General features: G+C 43.6%; 1 protein-coding gene across 4 annotated transcripts in view; it reads left to right on the forward strand.

Annotated features, from left to right (window-relative positions):
* The window catches only part of CTNNA3 (catenin alpha 3), a 411,267-nt gene that overhangs the window by 350,435 nt on the left and 33,079 nt on the right, over positions 1-27,753 (forward strand). For all 4 annotated transcript variants that reach the window (XM_054288363.1, XM_054288359.1, XM_054288361.1 and 1 more), the window contains 2 exons: positions 1,104-1,196; positions 8,774-8,955. In XM_054288363.1, the coding sequence (XP_054144338.1) occupies positions 1,104-1,196; positions 8,774-8,955 (275 nt within the window). The remainder of the gene's footprint in view (positions 1-1,103; positions 1,197-8,773; positions 8,956-27,753) is intronic.

Raw genomic sequence — 27,753 nt, forward strand, 5'->3', positions numbered from 1 at the left:
TACCACCCTCTGACCACAGAGGTTCCTTCCCAGAGGACACAGATGCACACAGGTGGATTTACTCAGGTTACTGCAGTGCCATTGCAGTGCCATGGACCCACAAATAAATGACAGAGCCCTGCAGTGTCCCTCTTAACAGATCTTCTTTGTATGTGCCTTGGCAGTAAAAACATGAAGGTGAGAATATGCAGCAATTCTGCATTAAAAACATTATATTTGACTAGATTGAAAATTGGGTAAAAGTAATGGCTGGGTTTCTTTCTGCCTGTCTTTTTCTAAGGCTATCTGATAGTCCTGGTCTTGTCATGTTTCTCTTGGAATGTCAGGCTTTTGGGGGACTCAGAACATCAGGATTTCCCTCTAATTGGAGCTCTGGATGTCAAGGTGGTGGTAGATCTGTCACGAGCTTTGTAGAGCTTGGTTCTGTATATTTTTACTTTTTATTTTTGTGAATTTACTTGGTAAAGGAAAGTTTCTTGGATGCCCTATTGCATTGGCAGAACCAATAGTATTTTTTAAGTGGTTTGTAATCCCAAAAACCTTGTATGCTTCATTGTGCAGTGTTTTGGTGATAGAAGAAACTTGATTTTAATGTTTTATTTAGTATCCTTTATAAAGTCATGTTCAGCGTGGGTGTTTTGCTGTGTTATTTATTATAAAATTCAGAGCTTCTGCATGAAAACCCTTTTCTTTTAATAATATTCTGGTAAAAGGGAAGCAGTAAATAAATCTGAAGATCTGGATTATATAGAAAATTTGTTTTTGTAAACGAAACAGAATCACAGAATCAACTGGCAGTGTGTGTGACTAGAAGGAACAGACAGTGGCATATTAAATAATGCCATGTACAAAAATAGCAAGTTAAGGATTATTTTTTGTGGTTGCGCAGGAGCTTGTACTGCTCAGTAGAACTGGTAAGTGACGCACTCACAATCCGTTCTTGTCACGTAAAGGTTTTATTGTGAGACACCTTTGCTAGCAGCACCAGAATAAGCAGAGTTTGGTAAGGGCTCCACCGGGGCTGCTGGTGTTTGTCAGACCTTACCCAGACCAAACAGGAGATGTTTGACACTTGCCATTAACCCTTTGCTGCCTTTCCCCAGACGCCCGAGGAGCTGGAGGACGTGTCTGACCTGGAGGAGGAGCAGGACACCCGGAGCCGCACCAGCGCCCAGACCGAGGGCAGGACGGACCGGGTACGTGGGGCAGGGCTGGAGCAGCTCTGCCAGCCGGGACAGGCTGCTCTGCTCTCTGCCCGGGAGGCCACTCCACAGCTGGAGTGCTCTTGCTGCCAAAACACGAGTAGCGGTTTGTAGGTTCTTAGTATCAAACTGTAATAAGATCCACTAAAGCTTTCAGAGATCACATGTTCATGCAATGCTGTCTACTTCTCACTAAACCAGAGTACTTCTTCAAAGGGAATGCTTCTCTCTGAAAAGAAAACTGGAAATAACACATACTTGAGAGGGCACAAAGCAAGAGTAGATGCTGAGGACTGGCAGGTGGGGAGATGGCTGTCACAATCAGAGGCACAGACTGGTGCTGTGGGGAGATGTCTCTGGGATGTGCTTCTCTCTGGGATGTGCTTCTCCTTGTGAGGTGGAAGGGACTGTCACACACAGCCTGTAGTTAATGCAGCTAAAACCCCTCATACTTTAACCTTATAGTATGGGCATCTCTGGTTTTCCCCCATTTCTCCCTAAAATAATACAGCTACTGTAAATGTTCCTTTTTGTGGCACCTAGATAGAGGTCAGGGCTTAAAGCCTGATTCTGTAGTTTAGAAACAATTTTCCTAGGTTTCAGGTCCTGCTATTGGGCCGATAAATGGCACATCACCCCCTGAAAGCAGTAGAAAATTATAGCTTTGACTAAATTATATACATATGCACTCAGACTGGAGTACCATATTGACAGACACCTGCACGCCCTTTTTTTTAAAAGATGTCTTAACAAATCTTTTTGCTGCTGCAGCAGTAAACAAGAACAGTGATTTTAGGCCTCTTTGTTTGGAGTGCTCATTGATATTGATATTTGAAGATCTATGCCCAGAAGCTGCTTAGCCATATGAGGGGTCTGTGTGGGGAAGATAGATGTACAGCTTTGGGCAGTGTGTGGTTTGTGGGGTGCAGCAGCTTTGTGTCCTGTTGGAAGGCTGTTGTGTGTGGTGCTGACACCAGGAATGACTGTGTTCCAGAAGTCCTTTGGCAAGATTGCAGGGCAGCCTTTTTTCCTCCTTGAGTTCTTTCTCTTGGGCATTTCAGCTATAATAATTCAGTTTTATTTATACATATCTGGCTCCATATTCATTCTGCATAGGAGCACTCTTGCTTCCTCTTGCTTTTTCAAGAGTGTTGTAATTTCTTCGATGTCCCATCTCTCACTGCTCCAATGGGGAACTGAAGCCTTTTTTTTCTTTGTTTTTATCACAACATATAAAACCAGATGTGATGTGTGTATCCCACTTGTAACAAAGGCTACATCTTAACTAGCAAATCTTGTTTCCCTTATGTATGAAAAAGTCATGTATTATTAATCACACCTTCAGACTCTATCTCCATAAAGAGAGAGAGCAGAGATTAGGGGTGAGATAGTAAGACTGAGATTTGACCTCATATTGATCTTCCTCGCTCATCTTGAAAATGTTACTTCATTGATCTTGTCCCTCAGATAATTTCCTATTTCTGAGATGAATATAATAGTGCCTGTGGCACCATCCCATGCTGGGGAATACAGGTCAGCATGGGCAGTGTGCTGGGAGATCTCTGGGTACTCAAACTGGATAAAAATACTGATGATTATTTGTAGGATGATTTTACATCCTTGAAGAAGAGGCTCCTTAGGATCAATCCCTTAGCCACTGTAGGAACAGGTACTGCTCATGGATCCAAGGACTAATGCAGTTTTTCCCAGCTGAAGTTAGCTCTTCCTCTGGTGGTTGTGTGTGTAATTTGTGCAGTCAGCTCTGGAAGCCTATCTCAGACTTATTTATGCTGCCATGATCAGTGGAATTCCACTGAGGGAGGTAGTGCCTTGTTATCATGGCATTCTGTGTTGAAGAGAGGGGTGAGTAAGATTATGCCAGTTAATTTTCAGTTTAGAGGACAATGTACATGTTAATGATCAGGAAAAATTACTTTAAGTGTTTGAAGTTACTAAATTAGTGATAAGAACAGCTTAGCTTAATTCAAAGTTGCTGCTGCAGGTTAAGGTGATCATATTGAGGAAGAGGCAAAATGTTTTACCTCACAACTTAATCCACTTAGGGGTGGCAAGAGCAGAACTCTTTCAGGCAGCCACACACCCACATCTTTTGTGTCAGAGTTCTGCACACAGAACTTTTTTTTACAGAACTTTTGTGAATGCATGGACAAAAATGTCTGGGATTAAGATAATTTTTTATACAGTTTTGTTGCACACTGTGTTTGTGCAACAATTATGGGCTGAAAAAGAGTTGATACAGTGTGTTCTGTGAATGAGAAAATCCAGGCTATTTCATTGTTGTATTTGTATTGCATTTTAAATACAACGATTTAATTATATAGCTCTAAAAATCTACAAAACTCTGAGAGGGAAGCCTGGGTAAAACAGCAAAGACCAAGAAGAACTGTTGATACTAGCATAAAAAGTAGTTAGAAGGGAAGCTGGGTTTGCCATCAGATTAATTAGCAAATTTTATTCAAGTGGCAAATACTGTACATCTAAGTTCCTACATTTAATGAAATGCTGATGTGCATTAACAGGAAGTGTGTGCTATTTTGTTAATAAAAAAATCCAGTTTCAGAATATTTTTTGAATTTAATCAAAGCCCTACACAAGCAGGAAATACTGGTAAGAATTCAAGCATGGTGAAGATAACTACTGTAATTTTGAGTAGGTTCTATGAATAGTAATTTTGACACTTGATACATAGCAAAAGATTCCCTGTCAGGAGTCATGATCTATCAAAAGCATTTAATTTTCTTGCCAATTTTTAACCCAATTTCCGTAAAGAGATTAAGTTACTGAAATACTCAAGGTTGCAGCAGTATATTATATACTTCTACAAAGTAGAGCTGGAAAGAACCTCAAGAACTTGGCTAATCCAGCCAATTGGCCCAGGGCAGAATAAATACACTTCTTCTTGACACACACATATATATGAACATTTCTATTGCTCTTTCTACTTAGCTCATTACTGGAATTGATGGTTTATTGGAAAGTTTTTGTCCTTATACCTCATACGTTGCAATTAACATGTTAGCACTCATCTGGAATGGACACAGAGTGAAGTTCCTTTCTGTGTGTATTTTTTTAATGTACTTGTGCATCCTTTCTCTGTGGCCTCTTTTGGAGACTCCAGGTTGAATAACTCCAGTAACCTTGATTTACTCTTCAGGGTGGAGGTTCCTGTATGTTCCTTTAGTCTCTGTCTCCTCTGGGTGCTCTGCAGCTGGTTAATGAATTTCTTGATTTTTGTGTCCAGACTATTTATATTGCAAAATGTGTGAAGCCACCTGTGATCTCAGCAGCACAAGTGAGAGCTTTGCAGTATTTCCTGCTGTGTGCATAGTTCACAAGGAGCTTTGGATGAGGTTTGCCCTTCTGCCATGAGCACAGCCTTTTACCAGCCACAAATTCCCACCCACACAGCTGCCCATGGCTGCTTCTGTCTCAGTTCTGTGTGTGTGCTGATGATTTTTCTTAGGGTAAACTCTGTCATTGTCTCAGCTGCACTACACCCTGTGATGTTTTTAGATCTCAAGGCACTGGGAGTTGTAAACCAGGCCTCTTCCCCTGCCAGTGTGCAGTGTGGACCCTTGGGTCTGTGGGAACACTGACTCATGCTGCTGCCTTCCCAGCTTTTCCTGGCTGCTCCCTTCCCAGCTTTTCCTGATGGATCCCTTGGCTCAGTGTGTGTTCTTGATAAGTGCTCTGCAAGCAGTTTTCTAACCAATATTACATCCACCCACTGGAGATTACATCTAGACCTTATTTCTCCAGGTGATTTGTAAGGATGACATGAGAGCCAGTGGCAAAGCTCTGGTGAAGCCCAGGTTCAGGGCATGATGCTTTTTTATCTGTGGGCCTATGGCCCTGGGACAAAGAGAAATTGCATTTAATATGCCATACTTGCATCATCTTCTTAGTGAAGGCTGGTGCAAAAATGGCATTAAACACTTTGTTTGCTATCTCCCAACACTTTCACCTCTTCATCTGGTTTATCCAATTATATTGCATCTAAAAGTGCAGCAGAACTGTCATGGCAGAACAAATGAGGCACTCTCTGAGCTTGTTTAAGGAATGCTGCACTTCAGCAGGCTTGCTGCAATTCTTGAAATGGGGAGAAGGCAGCTGGTCACAGCAGGCAGTAAAGTATTGACAGAAACAGAGCTTCTCCCCTCTGTCAGCATCACAACCCACACAGTTCATTTCTGGGGGCGTGTATTCACTTAGCTGTGAATGCTGAATATCCAACATACCTCTGTCACCTCTTCATCCAATCTCACAAACTGATTCATTCCCTCAGTAGGAGAAGTAGCAGTAAAAGGTAGTGGACATGTCCTGCTCATTTTGACAGTCCCTTTGACTCAGTGGTGTCTCCATGAATTCACTTAGGAACACCCTGGCACTCAAACAGAATCAGCCTCAGGAATGTTTAGCCTGGAATGGACCTCAGGGGTCACCTCGTGCCACAGCAGGGATGTCACTCACCAGCTCAGGGCTCAGCTCGTGTGTGTGTTGTTTGACAGTGCTCTGCAAAGTTTGTTCAAGAAAAAGCCAGTTAAAAGCCATGATTGGAGCTGTTGTGAAACAGCATGATTGAAATATACTGCTGTACTTCAAGGGATCTACAGGGGTCCTGTTCTTTTTCACCAAATATTCAGCTGACTGCAGCAGGGGGGCAGGAACAGACCAGAGGGCTTCTGGTGGAATGAAAGCCTCAGCTCCCAAGACAAAGTAGGGACACAAATCTGTTCTTCTGAGATCTCTGAGATTTTCTTATAACTACAGTATATGAAGAACAGGTTATTTTGTGTTCTTGCATGTAAAAGCTCTGAGAAGTTTTCCATGTACTTATTTGGGAAGCTGGGGTTTGTTTCCTTGCAGCCTAAAAAAGTGCAGAAAAACAGTGTTTTCCTCTTTTCTTCTCTATAGTTACATGACATTTTGCAGGACAAAGCTGGAAGTGTTAAATAATTTTCAAGGGAGATTGTTTGATTTTGTTTGAATGTATTGTGCTGCTTTCTGTTGCCTTTCTTTGCTTCCTGGTCCCTGTAAGTGGTAAGAATGGTGCTGGTGTGGGTCTGGCCTGTCACTTGGTTTTAGAAATCAGGAAACAAAAAACATGTCAGTCTGAGATTTTAAGAGCATAGTCAAAGTTTATGTGAAAGTCAGATCCTTGGAGAGCAGCCCAAGATAAAGGTAGCAAAAGGCCAGTTCTTAGAGTTGGGATGTCATTGGCCAGCGGGGTACCAGGGAGAGAAAAATCAAAATCATCAGCACTTAGTTACCCCCCCATGTGTCCTTACATGGCCTTAAAAGTTCAGTTCCATTGGTGGAGAACTGACTGAAACATGGAAAGGAGTGAAAGGAAACACCAGAACTGAGTGAAATATGGAAAGGTAATGAAAGGAAACACCAGAACTGAGTGAAACATGGAAAGGTGTGAAAGGAAACACCAGAACTGACTGAAACATGGAAAGGTAATGAAAGGAAACACCAGAACCGACTGAAACATGGAAAGGCAATGAAAGGAAACACCAGAACTGAGTGAAACATGGAAAGGTGTGAAAGGAAACACCAGAACTGAGTGAAACATAGAAAGGTATGAAAGGTAATGAAAGGAAACACCAGTCTCACAGGGTCAGTCAGGTTGCAAATGGGGCAGCTCAAATGATGCAAACTCCAGTGTTGGAGACTCAAGCTACCAGGGAGAAACAGCCTTCAGAAAAGTTAAGTCAGGGAAATTTAAGAAAAAATCCGTACTTTTTTTAATAATAGAAGGAAGGAAATACCACAGATATAACTTCTCCTCTCACCTAGTCCTAAATCTGTTACCTGCTACTGTAATAATAACATTTTGTCTTAGAAGTAGTGAAGAAATAATTTTCTCTTGCTTGACAGAATAAACCTGCACTCATGTAATAGTCATTCAATTTAGGTCTTTATTTCACAATTACTGTTATGTTGTTTATTTTGATACAAAATTAAATCTATGCTTAAAAGGCTCTGTATACACTTGCTTTTTTTATTGGTCATGATTTTAAACCAGCATGAGGGAAAGGAGAGACAAGACAAGGTCAGAATTATAATTTCCTTTGCCCTTTGTTCCAGTGGATAATGTCTCTTCCACCTGAAGCTCATTATTGTTGGCAGATAGCAGGATGCTGTATGTCACAGTTCCCTCATTAAAATGCCATCTTTCTTTTGGTTTTGAGATCCAGGCCTGTGATCTTGAACTCAAAGCAGTGTTGAAGCTCGGGGCTAGGGAATACCACAGACATCCACCCATCAGCAAACATGTATGAGATCATAAAAGTTCTCTTCCCACTGTAGGGTATTTTGGGGTTTTTTAACAGCATGGGAGAAATAGCCTCGAAATATTTGTGCTTTTTAGCTCTGTGACTGCAGGGTAATTCTGACCACCGTCAGATGGTTCCTTCCACCCTTAACCATTCTGTGATTCTGTGTGTGACTGCAATTACAGGTACATGCTGGGAAACCTGTAATTTTCAGTAATTTGTCTAAGTGAGAAAGCTAACGCTGTGACAGTGCTTCTAGCATAAATAAAATCTCTGAAAACATGTGGCTTGAAAAACATACACATCATGTATGGAACTGATTGCCCATTTTATTAATTAGAAGCAATTCAGCCATGGCCTTAACTTTCTATTTTACTGGTGGTAGACAGTGTTTTCTAAACAAGAATAAGTCACAAAATATTTATTGTGTAATTATGGAGTAATGACAGTGTGTTAATAGTTGCTGTGTGCCGTTGTGGGTTCCTGGCAGCCCGAAGGGAAGGTGTGAGATGAGCAGCATGGCAGCAGAGCCATCAGGACCAGCGTGGCTCCTCTCTCTGGGGTGGGAGGATGATGAAGGGCCAGGATCTTCATGTGGCTGTGTAATGTCCCAGCCTTGGGCTGCTCCCTGGCCTGGTTCTGCAGCAGGCTGGTCATCTTGCTCATGGAGAGCATTAAACAAAACATTTCTCTGACCATGCTACATTTTTAGGGGCTTTCGGTAATCTTACGCACATCCTGATTTCTGGGTCCTGTTTGCCTTCTGCAAAGACAGAAGATGCATATTTGAACAATAAATATTTTTTAGTTCCTAGAATGATAATATAGAACCTTCTCAGAAGAGAGAAGATGCATACCTGAGTGTTTCAGGACAATTAACCCTTTTCGTTGACTATTTTGTACATGAATAAATACTGCATTTTGTAACTTTTACGTGTATCATACCTAAAACTGCTCCTTAGCCATAGGAAACAGGAAAATTTTTCAGTCATATTTCATCAAGACTGTTTGGAAGAATTTAATAATCTCTCTCTTGCTGTTAAAATGAATGATTTCAGGAACATCACTTCCCCTGTTACACTGAGGTTATTTATTTGGCCCCACCCAGTGACAACATACAAATTCTGAAATTTAGACGTGCTCAAACTCAAGCAGTTGGCTCAGGCCATAGTGTGTTTAAACTGTGTATTTATTAATGTGCAGTGGTTTTGTTTAAAAAATCAAATACTCTGACATAGATGTTTTACAAATCAAATGATTCTGTTTTAGGCCAAGATGACTCAATTGCCAGAAGCTGAAAAGGAAAAGATAGCTGAGCAAGTGGCTGACTTCAAAAAAGTCAAGAGTAAGCTTGATGCAGAGATTGAAATCTGGGATGATACCAGCAATGACATAATTGTTCTTGCCAAGAGGATGTGTGTGATTATGATGGAGATGACTGACTTCACAAGGTAATTACATTAAAAAAAAGTTTCTTGGATATTTAGAAATGCTGGAGGCCACTGTTAGAGGAGCAAATACAGTGTTTAATGTCAGCTCACAGCATCTCTGCAGAGTTTAGTGGCTCAGCTAATACAACACATCAGGTAGGAGCACTGAAGTATTGGGGCATTTGATGTTTTGAACTATGCTTATCTCTAATTTTTTGCCTTTGTCCTCTCTTATTAATTTGTTGGTAGGGTTTTTGCACATGTTTTAGCACTTTTATTTCTGCTCTCGGTGAAAGGGAAAAAGTAACAAAATAATCTTGATTTTAAGCTGTAGATTTCTCATCTGTTGTTCTGTCTACTTGTATCAGAGCATGCTGTCAAGCATGAAACACTCTGTACAGAGCCCATGTGTGACAGAACACATTCAGACTCATACATATTTTATATCCCATTATTGCTGTTGCTTTCATGAGAACTCTTGTGCTGCTAGATGTAGTTGAAAAAATGAAGAGTACCAGAGCAGATAGCTCTCAAAGCTCGTATTTCTTTCTGCTGCCATTGTGTGTTTGATGATGGCCTTACAACAGGAAACAAGTTTAAGTGCAGGAGCTTTTTCTGCCGTGCTCTGAATTAAATGATGTGTAAATCTCATCCAATTGATGATAACAAAGGAAGATACTGGTGGTGGTGTCTGTACTTCCTTTCCCCCCCGGCCTAGCTGGCAATAAAATAGTTGCTGACAAGTGAAGCTGTTACACACAGCCACTCTTGCAGGACACTTACTGCCTCCTGAAATCAGTCCTTTAGTGCAAGAGACAAAGAACATTCTCTCTGTGTCTTGGTGGGTGTCAGGGAACAGGGCTGCATCGAGCTGAACCAGCTGGGACAGAGCTGGGCTCTGCTGCAGGCTCTTTCTGGGGAAGGCAGCTGTTGCATTTTACAGACTGGCACTTTCAAATCCACTGCAAGTGGGAGGGGGGTAAAGACCTGCATGGAGAAGTCTGCAATCCATTCTAAAACTTGTCCTTCAGTAAGAAGTTCTGTTTCTTCTTTAATGATGCCAGATGAAGTCTGGCAAAAGGAAGATTTGTATCTGTCTGAGTAATAGGTGAACTCTTGTGGCTCTTCCTGCTTATCAAAGGTAGCAGTAGTGTGTGCTGAGAAGCACAGCTGGCTCTTCATTTCCTGCTCTGTGGGAATCTGGGAAGAGATCATAGAATTGTTTAGGTTGGAAAAGATCCTTAAGGTCATTAGGTCCATCCATTTACCCAGCACCACCATGTCCCAAAGTGCCACATCCATAGGTTTTTGAACTCTTCCAAGGATGGTGATGGTGATTCCACCACTTCCCTGGACAGCCTCTTTCAGTGCTGGGCTACCTTTTCAGTGGAGAAATTTTCCTTAATATCTAACACAAACCTCCCCTTGGTGCAACTTGAAGCCATTCCTCATCCTGTCCCTTGTCCCCTGGGAGCAGAGCCCTGTCCCCCCTGGCTGTACCCTCCTGTCAGGAGTTGTGCTGAGCCAGAAAATCCCCCAGAGCCTCCTTTTCCCCAGGCTGAGCCCTCCCAGCTCCCTGAGCTGCTCCAGAACCTTCCCCAGCTCCTTTGCCCTTCTCTGGACACCCAGGGTATGAATATTGCAGAAGGCACAGCAAACACCAGCTCACCTTAGGGTCTGAGCTCACCACTCTGTAACTCCCAAGTTCTTAAATGTGGAAGAAATAAAAGATCCTGACATTTTGTATTTGTTACATCAGAAGCTACTCAGACAAATAGTAAATTTGTGTATTTGAGTCACTCATTACATAAGCTGATTGCTGCTGTTCATATGGTATTACCTTGCATTCATTGTTATTTAATCTCAGTGAGTGGATTTCAAAGTTTTGGGGTTTTTGCTCTGTCTTCTGTATAAGTAAATAGCAAGAAATGGCCTGACCTGCTGTAACAGTTTTCATAATATTTTAGTGGAAATACTCTAATTACTCTAATAGAGTGATTAGAATACTCTAATTCTCTCCTGATTGGCTAAAAATGTACAAGAAAATCCCAGGGTTGCATTTGGTTTGTTCTGTTTTTCCCTAAGCTTTATGATTAAATGGAGCAGGATCCTTGTTTCCATTGCCAAAGCAGACTTACAATTAAAAAGATATTTGCCAATAAACATGTCTCAGTCCCTTTTGCTCATATAAGGGAATGTATCTAATTCAAGCAGTGCTTTGGATCACAACACTGGAACTTGTAAGTCCTGTTGAGAAAGAAGGAAGGAAGGGTCAGTGGTTTAAGCATAAAGGGAGGTCTGCTATCAAACTTTGAGAATAGATTTGCTGTTTGAGCCCTGTGCACCAGGGGAAGTTCCTTCAAACAGAGAACTGCAGGATGTGTCTGCAGGATTTTCCCAGCACTTTGATGATAGGAAAGTTCCAACCAGGGCTCAGGTAAGACTGGGACCCCAGGCAGAGCTGGCTGCTGTGTCAGAGGTGATTCTGTGGATGCACCACAGAGACACCAGTGCTGGTGACTGGCCTGGCTGGGATGTTCCACAGCCTGCCCTGACAGCATGCAGCCCATGGATTCAGGATTCACAGTGCCTTTTGAAGGCTCTGGGACAATCCCTGTCACTTTTCTGTGGTGTAAAGACTAAATGAGAATCACTGGGCTTTTTACCCCTTACCCATTCTGTAGATTGTTCGATTCCAAATGGACACTTTCTTTAAACAAAAGAGTGCAGCTCTCAGCAAACTGTTCAGAAAGCATCTCATATTTGTTCTTGCTACTTGACATTTGTTTCTAAAATGGCATCAATATTGGAGTTAATATGAGAAATATAGTGAAAATAGCAAAACAAATTAACAAGACAAGAAAAATGTAGATCTAGCAAAGTCATCCTCCAAAAGCTGTCCCCCTTTATCTTTGTAGTAAGACTAAATGTCATTCTCTAGTACTTCAAGGATTGCAGCTTGCCTAAACTTTTCTCTCTGTAGTACTCCTGGTTACCACCAAGTGCAGCTGCCTTTTTGGGCAGGGCTCCTCACCTGGTAATAGCCACAGTCCTAATTCACAGCCTTAATTCATCTGGGCTTCTAGTCTCTGCTTGGGAGAGCAAACTGAGATGGCAGTTCTGTACTTACTGCACTCAAAGAGACACACAGATGACAGAGGACAGAAAAGGGTTCTATTCCGAGTCAAGTTCCTCACCATAACTCACTATTTGATTTACTTTTCCTTGTGCCCCTTCCCACTTCAGAGTTACCTGTGATCCTCCTACTTCCCATCCAGCAGCCAGATGCTTTTGAAATTCTGTGGAGCTTTTTCATTGCATCCTGAACTCTGCTGCCTTCCTTACCTTTTTCTGGCCCTCCTAGCCCTCAGATTTGTATCAGCTCCATCCAGCTCCTCTCACCCACGTGGAAGTCCCATATCCCAGCTCTCCTGCTCAGTCTCATTCCCATCACCAACCTGGTCTGTCAGTGCCACAAAAGGCAATGGTACCTTTATCAGTAACCCCCTGAACCAAGTGTCACTGCAGTCACAGTTCAGCTTGAGATACATGTGGGAATTGCCCTTTTCCCTTCCCTCCCTGCCCCTCTCGGGGCATTCACTGCTCAGCACTGTTTCATTAAGCATCTGGGATGCTTTTGAGAGTCCATAGCTGCTCAGTGTTTGCATCATGAGCCATAGATGGGAACAAACAACTTCCACTTTAAATGAATTCATCAAAAATCACTTAAAGATGGAAGGTTGTAAATGTTTTGCTAACAGAGGTGCTGTGAAAATGAGCAGCAGAACTGCATTAGCCGCAGTGGAGCCAGGGCAGTGCTCAGGATCCTGGCTGTCCTGCCAGGGCTGTGGGCAATGGCCTTGGGCAGGGGCTGCTCCCAAATAAACACGGGCTCTCAGCTTTGGGATGGATCCCTGAGGGTGTCAGTTTAAGCTGTGTAGCACAATCAGCTGATACTGCTCCTTCTGCCTGAATGCCACAGAGCTTCTAATATTTACACAAATAAGTCAGGATTTTGAAGGCAGAAATCCAGTATCTGTGTCTTCCTGTCCATCCCAAAAACTGAGTCTGAATTTCCTTTACACTACTACTGTGTCTTTATTAATGATACTTGCATAGAATGTGATATCTCATATGATACTTTTGTGGATGCTTCTGCCACTTTTATAGTAGAAATCATTTCAGCTGATTATTAAATATGTACATCAGCAAGTATTTAATCTGATTTGGCAGTTGCTACTCAATATAGTTCTAATAGTTAGTGCTAAATATTCATCCTTCAATAGTTACATTTCTAAAAAAAGTTATAAAATCCAAATATATTACTTATTTTATACAACCCGTATTCCAAAGGAAAAATCACCTGGTGGATCAAAGTCTTAGAAGCAAAAGAGAAACATTTAAAGAAATAAAAATAATTTAACAGTTTGGCTCTGTGACAGTGTTACTCCAAGTATTTATATATATCCAATTTGCCTGCAAGCTAAGTGGATTAATTTTTCCTGTAGCAGACACAATTACTATCAATATTAGTATTATTACACAGACACAGTAGCTCATGAATGCACAGTGTGATTTAGATCCTTCTGCTAGGGATTAACCAGTTAGAATTCCCTCAGGTTCTGGTGGTGGCAGCGTGCAGCTGCAGAGGCTGTTGGAGCAGAGGCACACCCTTCACATGGCTGCTCTTTGCAGGTTAACAAAGCATGGTGAGTACTTGTAAACCAACACAGTGAGCAGCTCATGGCCAAAATAATGAGCACAACATTTCTTCCTTTCCTCTGCAGCATTTCTGTGGCCAAGTACAGCTGACTCATGCACAGCTGCAGTCAGGAAACAGGTTTTGCTATTACTCATAACTGGAGTAGAAATACTAAAGGGAAAGTATAAACTGGAGCTGCCTGTCAGCCTCAACAGTAGGAAGAGGACAGGTACATACAGAGCCTGCAGCAGCTTTGTTTTCGCAGCCTTCTGTTCTTTTTCTGTCACCTGTTGTTCCTTAACCACCACCGTTTTAGGCACCTCTGTTCTCTGCCTGCTCTGTCAGAGCCAAACCCCACATTTTCCTCATCTCTGAGTGCTGCTGCTGACTGCAGGCAGCACATGACACTCAGAATGCTCTGGTACAGGCAGGAGACACTCCAAAGTCCCTGAAATTGTTCTTGGAATTTCTGGGAAGATAAAAGCTCTTTAGCAAATGTCAGGACAGAAAGATGTTCTGTTATTATTTCTTCCCTCTCTCAGTGGGATAATTATGTCCTGGATATCTTTCTGTAAGACAAGCATGTGTAATTATTTCACAGTTTATCTATTGCCTCTTTCCTTGGAAGGGTGAGGCATTCACAGTTTGTTCTTTCATTTAAAAACTGTTTTTAAAAAAGGTACTTTTTTCATGCAACTTCCATTTCCTTGGAACAGAAATGAAAATTAACATAACACTGTCTTTTTACTGAGCTTAACAGTTGCAGTCAGTCTGTTGAAAGAAAGGTGACAAAAAATTCTTTTTGCTTGACATTTGACCTTTCTACATTTCAACTTTTTATATTGCCAATGCTTGCAAACCATTTTTAAAAAATTCTTACTTTCCTGCAAGAAAACCAGATTGTGATAAAAGTAGCAGGGCTCAGAAACTGAACCTTTTTTATGAATGGCACTTTTTTCATATGGACATGAAAGTGAATTTAAGATAATGTTTTAATTGATTTTAAACAAACAGTCATTTGCAGCTAGAATGGGAAATGACTCCTAAATTTCATGTATACAGGTAGAAATCAAGACACATTCTCACAAAGAGAATTCTCCCAGTCATCTGGTTAAAAGTCTTGTGTAAAACTCTTCAGCTTAAAAATTCTGGTGATGATTTACTTGCGTGATGTATTTAGTTGACTTACTGCTGGGCTGTGTGAAGCCACTTCTGAATCATTTCTTGCTTGCTGTAGGATGCCTTGTAGTCATGGAAGCTGTGAAGATTAATTCCTCTGATTAGAGCAATTACATGCTCCACATCCTAAAGGAATTTTATAAATTGAAGTCCAAAAAATGTGCTCCATTTAAACAGTAAGGCTTAGTTGTGCTGTTTGTGTAGAAGTCCTTAGTTAGTGCTGATGTGTGTCATCCCTCATGTGTGGATAATACTGACACAACCTCCCTGTCCCCGCGTCCAAACGTGACTGGGATTTTCTTGAACACAGGGGATCCTCAGAACAATCAGAGGGAACAGCTGGTGCTTGTTTTTTATTTTTCCTGTAGTTCTGTGTAAGATTTTAGTGAATTCCTTGCATTCTTAGCAATATTACAATTAGTGTAAGAGTTATTTCAGAGTATCTAGTACTACAACCCTTAGCATAAAAGTTGAGGGAAAAAAAGAGAAGAGATTGAGATGTTTGTTGGTTGGGCAGAGAGGATCATGAGGACCTATTGTCCATGCCTCATATGTATAGTCAACAAATTAATAAAATGGAGACATACTCAAATATAGCAAAATCACAAATAAGGCAGACAAACAGATCTATGTAGCTTCTGGCAGAAGTCTGTCCAGGACCAGAAGCAAATCGACTACAAATCACAGTGAACATTACAGCAAATGCAGCCCTATTTTAGTGACAAGCTGTAAGTCTTGTGCTGGAAAGAGCCATCTTCTGCCTTTCATCTTTAGGGTCTGCTACAGTCAGAGGGCAAAGGGATTTCAGAGCTCTCAAGTATGGGCTCCTGTCAGCAGAGGCATCAGGAGTGTAAAGAGATGTTCAGTAATTGTACAGCTTCCAGGGCAGATTTCCGTGGAGCTGGGCGGGCTGTGGTGGGACATGTCCTTTGGGTCCAGCACAGCAGCTCCGAGCCGTGCCCGTGTGAGCGGCGCCGGGCCCGAGCCGGGGGTGCCCTGCAGCAGTGCCGGGGCGCTCAGCACTTCGCACGGCGGGCACAGCTGGCTCAGCCCCCAGCAGGGGCAGCGGGAACCTTGGAGCTCTGGGTTCTGCAGGGCAGCCACACTGCTGGGGCTGCTCCACTGCCGTCGCTCAGCGCCTTCCTCCTTGTCCCGGGGCAGCAGGAGCGAGGTGCCGAGACCGTGAGGGCGCAGCCGGCTGCCCCCTGAGGGAGGGGCCGGGGCGGTCCCGGTGCAGACACGGCGGGCGCTGAGCACCGCACCGGGGTGTGGGAGCAGCCCAGGCTGTTGGTAACCATTGCCAGTCCCAGCCCGGAGGAGCAGGGAACAGCTCCATGGTCCCTTGAGGGCCGCAGAGCTGGGCTGGGGCATGTCCCCGAACCTGCCCGGGGGAGGAGCTGCTGGCAAGGCAGGATCAGCCCCAGGCGGAGGGCAAGGCTGGGGGCAGCTGTAGCTGTGAGCCAGGGCTGGGCTGGGCTGCTGGGCAGAGCTTAACTGGGGCTCTGGGCTGTGCGAGGGGCCCGGGTGAGCCTGGGCTGGGCAGTGCTGATTGCTCTGGGCTGGGCAGCGCTGATTGCTCTGGGCTGGGCAGCGCTGAGGGCTCTGGGCTGGGCAGCGCTGATTGCTCTGGGCTGGGCACCGCTGATTGCTCTGGGCTGGGCAGTGCTGATTGCTCTGGGCTGGGCAGCGCTGAGGGCTCTGGGCTGCAGTGCTGAGGGCTCTGAGCTGCAGTGCTGAGGGCTCTGGGCTGGGCAGTGCTGATTGCTCTGGGCTGGGCAGCGCTGAGGACTCTGAGCTGCAGTGCTGAGGGCTCTGAGCTGCAGTGCTGAGGGCTCTGGGCTGGGCAGTGCTGATTGCTCTGGGCTGGGCAGCGCTGAGGACTCTGAGCTGCAGTGCTGAGGGCTCTGAGATGCAGTGCTGAGGGCTCTGGGCTGTGCAGCGCTGAGGGCTCTGGGCTGGGCAGCGCTGAGGGCTCTGAGCTGCAGTGCTGAGGGCTCTGAGCTGCAGTGCTGAGGGCTCTGGGCTGGGCAGCGCTGAGGGCTCTGGGCTGCAGTGCTGAGGGCTCTGGGCTGTGCAGCGCTGAGGGCTCTGAGCTGCAGTGCTGAGGGCTCTGGGCTGGGCAGCGCTGAGGGCTCTGGGCTGTGCAGTGCTGATTGCTCTGGGCTGGGCAGCGCTGAGGGCTCTGGGCTGGGCAGCGCTGAGGGCTCTGGGCTGCAGTGCTGAGGGCTCTGGGCTGGGCAGCGCTGAGGGCTCTGGGCTGTGCAGTGCTGATTGCTCTGGGCTGGGCAGCGCTGAGGGCTCTGGGCTGCAGTGCTGAGGGCTCTGGGCTGGGCAGCGCTGAGGGCTCTGGGCTGCAGTGCTGAGGGCTCTGGGCTGGGCAGCGCTGAGGGCTCTGGGCTGTGCAGTGCTGATTGCTCTGGGCTGGGCAGCGCTGAGGGCTCTGGGCTGGGCAGCGCTGAGGGCTCTGAGCTGCAGTGCTGAGGGCTCTGGGCTGTGCAGTGCTGAGGGCTCTGGGCTGTGCAGTGCTGATTGCTCTGGGCTGGGCAGCGCTGAGGGCTCTGGGCTGGGCAGCGCTGAGGGCTCTGAGCTGCAGTGCTGAGGGCTCTGGGCTGTGCAGTGCTGAGGGCTCTGGGCTGTGCAGCGCTGAGTGCTCTGAGCTGCAGTGCTGAGGGCTCTGAGCTGCAGTGCTGAGGGCTCTGGGCTGTGCAGCGCTGAGGGCTCTGGGCTGGGCAGCGCTGAGGGCTCTGGGCTGCAGTCCTGAGGGTCACCGATGCCCTGAGGCTGTGGCACTGGGCACAGCAGGGCTGGAAGCCGGGATCCCCTGGGATACTTGGGTATGAGGCGGTGATCCGTGATGAGCTGGCATTCTGTCCTCAGGACAGTGTTCAGGGAACTCATAACAATGACAGTTTTGTAGCACTCTCCAAAGGCACGGCATGGAACCTGCCTTTGATCTTCAGCGTCTTGTGCAAGTCTTGTTTTTATGTTTATTTTGCTCAAGCTGTTGTTGGGTGAGAGCACCCAGCAATGTCTCCTAGGAAAATAAAGAAGCAGTCATTAAAAAAGCAAAACACCTCTCCCAGCTTTTTACCCTTTAAAATATAGGCCTATTTTTATGGGATTTATTTGCTATATTTTGTATATGCTATATATTTTTGGTTATAACACCATATGTTCAGGTTCCTCCTGAATTAATTAGCAGAAGTTAGAAGCTTAAACCTTTGGAGGGCTTCCAAGAAATAAGACTGGAAACTTTTGCAATTATCAGCCCCTTCATTGGAAGAATAGGCACAGCAGTGAATTAATTACAACCAGAAATTTGACATAAAATATTAGTTCCTTTTTTTCCCCTGTGAGTTTAATGCTGATTCAAATGGAAGTTTTGCTTACAGGAGATCAGTCATGTGTCTGCTGTCGTTGTGTAGGTGAGGTGAGGGCACAGCGTACCCCGAAAACCGGGTGGATGTGTACCCAGCTGTACCCAAACCAGCTGCAGGCTCCCCAGATTGTGTGTCTGGCTTTGGTTGTTTAGGATGCCAGCAGTACATTCTAGGCTGGGGAGAAGAAGTATAGCTAGAATTTTCTCGACTGAAGTTTATTACTTCAGTCGTTCTGAAATCATTATTTTATTATTGCTTTCCCCTCCTCCCTAGACTGAGAGCTGCAGCACTTGCTGTAGTCACCCTTTTCTGTGCAGATGAAGGGATGGTTATTTCAGAGGGCTAAGGCTTTTGTTTTTCCAGAGTCACTTCTCCTGCATTAGTTCTCATCCCTCTCTTCACCCTGCTGAATGTCTGACTTGCTTCTCTCTGAGTGATCAACCCACAGGAAATAATTTCCACAGAGGAAGAACCTTTGGTTTCTTTATGGCCAAGAGTCAGGCCATGGAGTTGCCATCAAATAAAATATAACTGTTCCCAGAAGCTGCAGGGTTGGAAACACTCTTACTGTATTTCCTATATAATTAATTTTATTTAGTAATATTTTAGTTTAGTTTTCTTCCTGGAGTATACATACTTCTGAGATAAACTATGCACAAATGCTCACCTTGGGAGCACAGTGAACAACAGAAACAGTGCTGAACTGCTGTTTTCTGCTGAAATTATGACTGGAGTCTGTTCCAAACTTTTTTAATTAAACCAGGACCTTTCACGGTTTGCATAGCCTGCCAATGGTTTTCACACTTCCTTCTTCCAAGGCTATATAGAACGTTTTTCAATTCAGTGCCTTTGGCAGCTGCTGTTTTGCTGCTTTTGGGAATGAAAACTCTGTCTTTGTCCTTAAGGGGGCACTGGCAGTGTCATTCAGCACCTCACACTGGGCTGACTGCTCACAAAGGTTAGCAAATAGTTTTGCTCCGTAGTCATAGTTCTGCTACAGACCACTGAGATCATCCCTACACAGGCACCTCTATTGCTGCCTTAAAAGAAGTAGCTGGCACTGTTATTGAGGTTCTTTAGGCTGATGGAAAGGCCACAGGTCCTCAGTTTACCAAGAAGGAAAATAAATAAAATAAAACCAGACCTGTGAAGGAGGAGGGGAGAGGTGTCACCGACATATTTTCATAAAAATCCTTCCTTTAGGATTTTTCCTCTTCTGGGAAGCTCAGGCCCCAGAGAAAGAACGTAAACAATTATTATCTGCTGCTGTGGAATGCAACAGGTGCAGCTGTGATTGGTCTTCTGTGAGTGTTTGGATTTGCTGACCACTCACGGGAGAGTTGTCCTTGTTTTCTGCCTGGACACAGAACTTTGTGATTCTATTCCTATTCTGTTCTTAGCTTAGCAGCTTCTGAACTTCTCTCTCTATTCTTATTAGTATAGTCATAATGTAACACATATATATCATAAAATAAATAAATCCAGCCTTCTGCTCATGAAGCCAAGATTCTCGTCTATCTCTCTCACCCTGAGGAACCCTTGCAAAGCCATGCAACAGGAGAGGTGTTGTGAACATACTTCTTCCCCTAGGCCTGCCCCAGGGATGAGTGTTCTTGTGGAGAAAGTGTGCTTCTGATCTGTGCATTGTCAGGGAAGGAGGAAACAGAAATGTAGTTTCTGCTTTTCAACATTCTGATCAGCTTCCCACTCCCACCTGGATGACCTGATCACTAGTTCTGTTGCTGTACTGACAGAGTCTGTCTGTCCCTGGAGCTGAAGGCAAGCTCTGGAAGCTAGGTGTAAGATTAAGAGAAGACTCGGCCGTTTACACTAACAGCTTTGACTTACTTTTAGCATTAAGCAGTGGTTTATTTTCAATTTTGTTCATTGGTTTAAACATCTTTTTCCTGTTGGCCGAATCATCTGTGCAGAGCAGCATATTCAGTGGGTAATGGCTGAGAAGCCTCTTTGGTGTGTATGGGCCTGTGGTAATTGCTAGACATATGGTAATGCTCTGCTCTTAAGTAACTTTTTTCGCTGAGTAGTTATAAACAGATCATAGATCCCAGTTAATTTAGTGCTTCAAGGTTTCTGTACTGGAATATGCATGGTTCTGTTTCTCTCTCTGGAATGTCTTCATTACTGCTGCTGCTCTGTTGATGCTGCTGTTCAAGTGGGCCAGTCAGAGGCAGCAGATGAGGATAACATGAATATTCTAGAAGTGATTTCCTTAAAGGACTCTCAGTGCCTGTGCAGGAAGGCAGGAGCTGCACACACCAGATGCTGGACATCTGTTAGCAGGAACTGTGAGAGCTCAGTGCTGTGCTACACCAAGGGGTTGGCATGGTGTGGGAAGCACAGGCATGGCAGGAAGGAGCTGCTGCCAAGGGATTACTGCTGCTGGAAGCTGGAAGGGGCATTGCAAGCATCCAGTCACGGTTGCCTTTCATTTTGTGTGGATGCTGAAACGTGTTGTTTGCATTTCCAAAGTATTCAGGGCTATGCATGGGCAGGTCCTGTCCACATTAATTGTTGCACTCTACCGATGTCAGGAAAGTTCTGTTTACCACACAAGGCTGCAGCTTTCCTCTGCACCAGCCATAACTTTCCTTTTGGAACCAGCAGTTCATTCTGGATTAATAAGAGAGTCAATGACTTACTTCTCCTTCATTTCCTATACCTTTTTAAACTAGCTGTGGGATTTTTTTTTTCACTTTTTTTTCCCTCAAAGGCCACTTCCAGACCTGTCCATCAGATTCTCTGCAAAAGCAGTTGTCCACAGTGGAGCAGGCTGAGCCCCCAGGATGGCAAGGCTCTCTGGTGGCATGTGGCTGGTGTTTGAGCAACAGCCCATTGTTGGGTTGGGAATGCACATCCCACATTCCCAAGGGACAAGCACTCAGGTGAGGTCTCCCCCAGCTTCTGACAGTAGGCAAACCAAACAGAAGGAGGGTGGGAGGAGGAATGATGATGGGGATGCTGTAGAGGGAAGTCCTCACTAAGTTACTCAGGGCTGTTCTTCACATCTTTGCTGTCTCAGCAGCAGAAAGCCTCAGGATTTTGTCAGGATCTCAGTGAACAAGCAGCTGTTGTACTGCATTCCTTGCCAAGGCAATAACTTATTTCAGAAGTTCTCTTCAACTTTAAATCCTGTAGGCTTGAGGAAACAAGCTGCCACTATAATTTTAGGCCTTAGAAAAAAAGTGTGGTTTAATACTGATGGAAAAATCAGATGAAATGGTGTTTTTGTTCAAGACTGCCACATTATTTTTTGGGCATGTTTTATTCAACTTAAATGCTCCCTTCCCCCTTTCCATCCTAGGAAATTTTGCCTTCCATAATACAAGAAAAAATGTTTTATTCACTGAAGAGCCTGTGCCAAACATGTTTTCAAATGCTTTGTCTTGACACAGCAAAGTGGCAGTGACACAGATGCTGATGCCAAGTAGCTTGCCTGGCTGAACTGTGTCAGTTGTGTTAATACAGTCTTCTGCAGAAACTGTGTGTCCCTTCAGAAAAGTCTCCTGCCTTCTTTGTTGACCTCAAAGTACCTAATTAGTGCAATCAGGAATGGCCTGTATTGCTGAGGTTGCAGCAGGCAGTCCAAAACAGTAAGGAATGATCTCTGTAAGCCCCAGATTCTGGCTGCAGTGGGCAGTCTCTCAGCCAGGTCTTTCAGCAGGGGAGTTCTTGCATCACTGTGAGGAAGGAAATCCCTTCCTCACCCCAGTGTTCTGCAGCAGGAATGATGGATGCTCTCTAATTGCCAGTCTGTAGCACATTCCTTATTTTAAAATGCTGGAGAGGAAAGCAAAGTCATGTAAGCTTTGAACAGCACTGTAAGAGACAGGACTGCCTGCCAAAGGCTTATTCTAGCAAACAGCACCTATGTTAATTTTTCTGAAGTCTTTGCTCTGTTTTTTTTTGTTGTTTGTTTGTTTGGGTTTTTTGTTTTTGTTTTGGGGTGGTTTTTTTTTTGCATCAGTGGTAGATTCTAGCCAGTGCCCATATACTCTCCTGCCAAATTGCCTCTTACCTCTCACCACTGTGTGGCTGCAAGAGAGCTTCTCCTCACTGCCACTTGATGAGCAGACAGAAATTAAGACCTTGCATGTTTTAACTGCCCTTTTTTAAGACTCATATAATACATCAATGCTTCTAACTCAAAACATGATTAAAAATCTTTGTGTATTATTTCTTGTCTTGGCACTGGAGATATGTTATTGTGGGAGAAGCTCACCTACCCCCAGCATTTTTAAATTAAGTTTCATGGGCAAATCCTGACAATGGGACCCCTGAAGTCTTGGAAAAGAGAAAGGAAGTACAAAGAACTGCAGATGTATTATTTCAATTCTCCTGATGTTTATTCAGGTTCTGTGGTATTTTGGAGCCTGACTCATGGTATTTGAGTGCTTGGGGCTGACAATACACATTTCATTCACACAGTCTCTACGTAACACTGTGTTTGTGGAAGCACAGCCCCCCATGGAAAGTGGGGGAGATGTGGGAGGATGGGAACACCATAACCCTTTTCCTTTGGTTCTGCAGGGCTGTTGGTAACTCCAAGCCAACCATATCAATGAGAATTTGTTTGCCTGCTGTTTTTCCCAAAGTGCAGGCAAGGCACATATCAAATTGATGAAGTACAAAGAAAATGCATTTCAGTCTAAGACTGTTCTGTGTCATTATGCAAAGTAGATATTCTTATTGTGAAAGTAGTTTCCTCTTTGCATTTTACAGCCAGGTACTTTCTCCTCTTTAGTGAACTAGCATTGAAGTAAACTTTATCCATACCTTTGAGAGGGCTTAGAAATGAGGAGATTTGGTGAGAGGGTGTGTCCACAGTGAGGGTGAGGCATCAGTAGTTAAAAGGATATTAGGATCTTTAATCTAATAAACCATCATTATTTGTACAGTTTGAAAAATCTTAAAACAGTGATGCTCAGATGAAGCCAAACATTTCCATAATTAACTGAATTGTCTAATTGCCTAAATAAACTCACTACAAGCCAGTAATTCAGGTAAGGGCATGGTCTGTAGAACTATGACAAGAAGAGGGGAGATGTTCTAATCCTGACTGTTTGAAGTTTTGTTTAAGTTGCTGTATTAGAGGCAGTGTCTCTAAGTCTTTCATACAACATACTTATTATAAACACAACATGTTGTAATTATTGTACCCTGTTGTTGAAACCAAACTGCAAGTTAATGATGCTTTTCACAGGCCACAGCAGTAAAGCAGGATTTTTTGGAAATATTTTGATAATTGGTTCTGCATATATTCAGAAACTTGTGTGATATTTAGAAGATAGATTACTGAGCCATTAGCAGTCTAGCAATATGAGCTGATATCCATATTAATAAACATCTGTCCCAGTGGCATAGCAGATGTGCTAGGTGCATATATAACATAAAATGTACATTTTTTATGAGTACTTTGTTCTTTTTTTACTACAAAATGTTTTAATTATATTATAGATCATGTTATTAGTTTCAGTTGGCAACACTGAAAGTGTGTTTAAAAAAAAAAAAGAACAAATGGGGCGAGGACAGTTTTCTGAAAAATACTAAAATTCTAATTCTAAAATACTATTCTGCTTGTGGAATGAACTAATTTTGAAAGGTGAGTTTTACTATCTTCCACTACCAACTTGGAGCCTATCATTACAGGTTTGGGGGAGAATTTGCTTCTGGTGGTCCTGGTTTGGTTCCTCTCTAGGTTCAGTAGGCTCCATAAATTCCAGTTGCTGCTGAGTTTATAATGAATGGCTCAGCTTCATGACTCCCCCTGGGAAGTGTCCCAGTCTGGCAAAAATTGCCAATGTTTTCTGGAGATGAAACTTGAAAACTTGATAAATGCAGCTATCATAGTTAAGATACAGTAGTCTAACTACCAGAAACTTCCCTGACTCCAAAAAATTCTTCCATTCCCATGTTATGCGTCCTAAACTTCATCCAATTTAAAAAGCATTTATCACAGTTACAAAATCTTTTATAATTGTGATTATTTTTCTTTGCAAAACACAAGATGGAAGCTCTGAAAGACAGTTTTGCCATAATGTAATATCCCTTTAGCCAAATACATCTTTTTATGTGGCCATAGCCTGGCCTCACTTCCAGCCTGTGACCCTGCTGCTATCCAGCACTTCTGCCAGTTCTTCTGCCATTTTCTGCCCCATCTAGGAATACAAGTTTCTTTTTCCCTAAAATGGCTGTTTCTGAGGAGCTGTGGGTAGAGGAGCCTCTCAGAGCTCTGCTTCACTTGGGAAGGTACTTTTGTTGTCAGTTCTTGCAGAGGTGACCCCAGTCAGTGACTTCATTCTGGCCGTTCAATCACCTTGATTGGAGGGTAGAATGGTTTGGGCTTTCATGATTAGATATTAAATGCCTGGAGACACGACCAGTGTGGAGTCTTGAGCCTCAAAAATACCTCCCTTCCCCCCAAGTAATCCAAACAGCACAACTTTTTGAGCAGTTTTGTGGTTTTTGAGATCTGGATGAGACTTTTTTTTAATAACTGTGGTTGAAGAGATAGCCAAGGGGAATGAAAAAATTTGAGATAAGAAGGGTTCAGAGTTAAAACTGCATTGTTGATCCAGCTCTTAGCTTAGTTGTGTTAAAAGCCCTCTCAGCAGCTGTGTTCACACCCCCAGCACTGTGCCTGTGTCAGGTTTCCCAGAGTTTCCATTTTTCAATGTTTATTCTTGGATAATCAGTTTACTGTCTTCTTTGTTAGTTGTTGAAAAATCTAAAAATCCTTTAGAAGTCAGTTCTTCAATGTCTATGTTTTCTTTTGCTACCATCCATTTTTTTTCCATGGGTAAGTAAAGTGCACCATTGTGTTTTCATCTGTGTTTGTGATGATATAATTAGGATTCTTTACAACTCTTGTCCAGAGGGTAGTTGGCACCAGGAAACCTCTAGCTTGGACTTTCTGAATTCAGATATTTATGCATCTGCCAGGTAGCTTTTGTTTTTAAATTGCGTGGAAATATTTTGTGTTAGTTCATTTTCTACATGCAGAAATGTTCTCACCTGCTTGAGGCTGGGGAAAGGTGCTCTCTGCTCATTTGTACATGCCACTAAACAAGTGAGATCAGGTCCTATCCCGTGCTCCATCCCTGCTTTGTTCTCAGGGAGAATCTGGTGTTTGAGAGAGCAGATTGCTCCATTTGTTGGATTGCACGTGTTGTGCCCCGTGGCCTTTGCATCTGTGAGATGCAAAACTGTGTTTGGTGTCAGGTACAAACAGGTGATGTGTGTACTTGTGATTGCGATATGTATGGACACCAACAATGGGACAGTTGCAAATTCTAATAATAACTGAGGAAAATAAAGCATGGAAAAAGGCCTTTGAACCCATCTTTTGTTTGCAAATTAACCCTGGTTGATTTAGGAGCATTGGAATTAAGGTGTTAAAGATGTTGCTTTTTGCTTGCATTTAATCCATAAAAAGCTCTGCAATAATAACCTTTTGAAGTATAATTTTAGAATATTACTTGTATCCTTGAAACTATTGCTTTAGAATATATATATAAAGGAAATATGCTTATCTCACACCTTATTGAAGCAGAGAAAAACAGCTTGAGAAAGGAAGATGAACATCACCTCAAGGGTTTATGGTTTTGACCAAAGGGAAGCTGGACATCACTGTTATGAGATTTATGGTCTCTGCAATTAAAAGGTGGACACACATCTGGGGAGCTGGACCCCACCAGATGGGATTCGCCTTTCTTCTTTCGGAAACTGGACCATCACCATCTGGGGATACTCCTTTGAAAATACATTCTGAGAAATTAAAATCACAATAGTGTATAGAATTGTGATGTAATAATTTGGAATAAAAATTGTTGATGAGTCAAAGATTGGAAATAGAAACTGCTGAAAAAAATGGATGGGTACCCCTATAAATACCTGTAACCATCAATTATCAGTGTGCAGTTGGAGGGAAAACTTCCCCCACTGTACCCAGCGCTGTATTGCTCACACTTTACCATATTAATTAATAAATTGATTGCTGCTTGAATATTGGCCTAGTCAAGCTTCTCATTCATAACACATCCCTGAGGCAAGGGATGGCCTTGGGACAGTGGCTGTGAGTGCAGGGACAGAGCTGCTGGCCGAGGACAGCCCCAGTGCCTCTCTGCAGCCAGGGGATCCCTCACTTGGTTCCTGAGCAGCAGTGCAGGGTTAGGCACAGGCTGTGGGGGACCAGCTGAGGGACGCAGGGATGTCCTGGGAGGTCTCACATCCACCTGAGGATGCTGCTGGCACTGGAGAGGCCCAAGACTGGTTTAGAGAGGTGATTTCCCTCAGGAGCATGGCCCTGGGCCAGGCTCCTGTAACTTACTTTTGCTGCTGAGTTCATGAGTGTCTGTGCTCTGATGGGAAATTCCGAAAGGTAATGTCTTCTGTTAATGTAATTTTTTAAAATGACACAATTGAGGAATAAATACCTTAAAAATGATAGTACAGCAGTTATAAAGCCATGAACTCTTTTGGGATTCACTGAGTTTAAGTTGCTGAACAGGCCTTGCTGCAGGGCATGCTCTGAAAGGATAAGGAAGTAGTCTGGGTGTAGATGTGGCTGGATTTTTTAAAGAAAATACATTGTTTGTGATATTCAGGACAATCTATTTGCTTCTTGTTATTGGGGAACCGAAAAGATACACTTTCAAAAGCAAGGAGGATGTTTCATTTCATAAAGGTTACACCATTTTCAGAGGATTTTAGAAGACAGTATTGACCTCTTTTAGAGGCATTGCTCTATTTTTGCCCTATACCACTCACACCCCTACTTTGTCTCATTAGTACCCCTCCTGTGGCATTTTTTCTCCTTCCAGACCCTTAAGACTTGCTTTTTCTAACTCCTGTTGAAAATTCAGCACGTGGCCCACAGGAGTGAGAAGCAGGGGGGGCTCTCTGCAGATTCCTTACAGCTGGCTGGGCTGGAGTTCACTTGTGTGCTTTGGGAGGATGCAGATGTGTGCAGCTGCAATTGGTCAGCTGGAGACATCCTGCACACAGCCAAACAGCTCTGTGCCTGCTGTGCCAGCCTTGCAGGGGACAGCTGGGAGTGCCCCTGCAGCCAGGCTGGCAGTGCCCAGGGGTACTGTGAAAAACGCCAATCACTTGTTTTTAAAATTTTTAAAAGTTTAATAGTAATGAAATGGTTAAAAAGAATAGTAACACAATTAGAGTAATAACAATTTGGACAAATCGAATTAGGACAATATGAGACAATAAAAACAAAGAGTTACGGACGTCCGGGTACCTTTTTCTGGGCATCACGAGCCCGAAAAAGGACACCCGTTAACAAAGGATTAACCCTTAAGAACAACAGCCTGTTGCATATTCATACACCTCATACATGATGCATAAATTCAGACACAGAATTCTGTCTGGTCTTCATTAACTTCTTCCCTCTAATCCTAACAGCACCTTTTAGGTCAGAAGAAGTTTGTTTCTTTTGATAAGCAAGCAATAAATTCCTTTTCTCTGAAAGATCTAGGTGTCCTGTGGCTGCTATCTCGCTGCAAGCCCTTTCTGTTAAACAAAGCA

This window comes from Melozone crissalis, unplaced genomic scaffold (genome assembly GCF_028551555.1).
Source record: "Melozone crissalis strain CALT ecotype California unplaced genomic scaffold, PUWL_Pcris_2 ptg000062l_1, whole genome shotgun sequence".
Classification (NCBI taxonomy): Eukaryota; Metazoa; Chordata; class Aves; order Passeriformes; family Passerellidae; genus Melozone; species Melozone crissalis.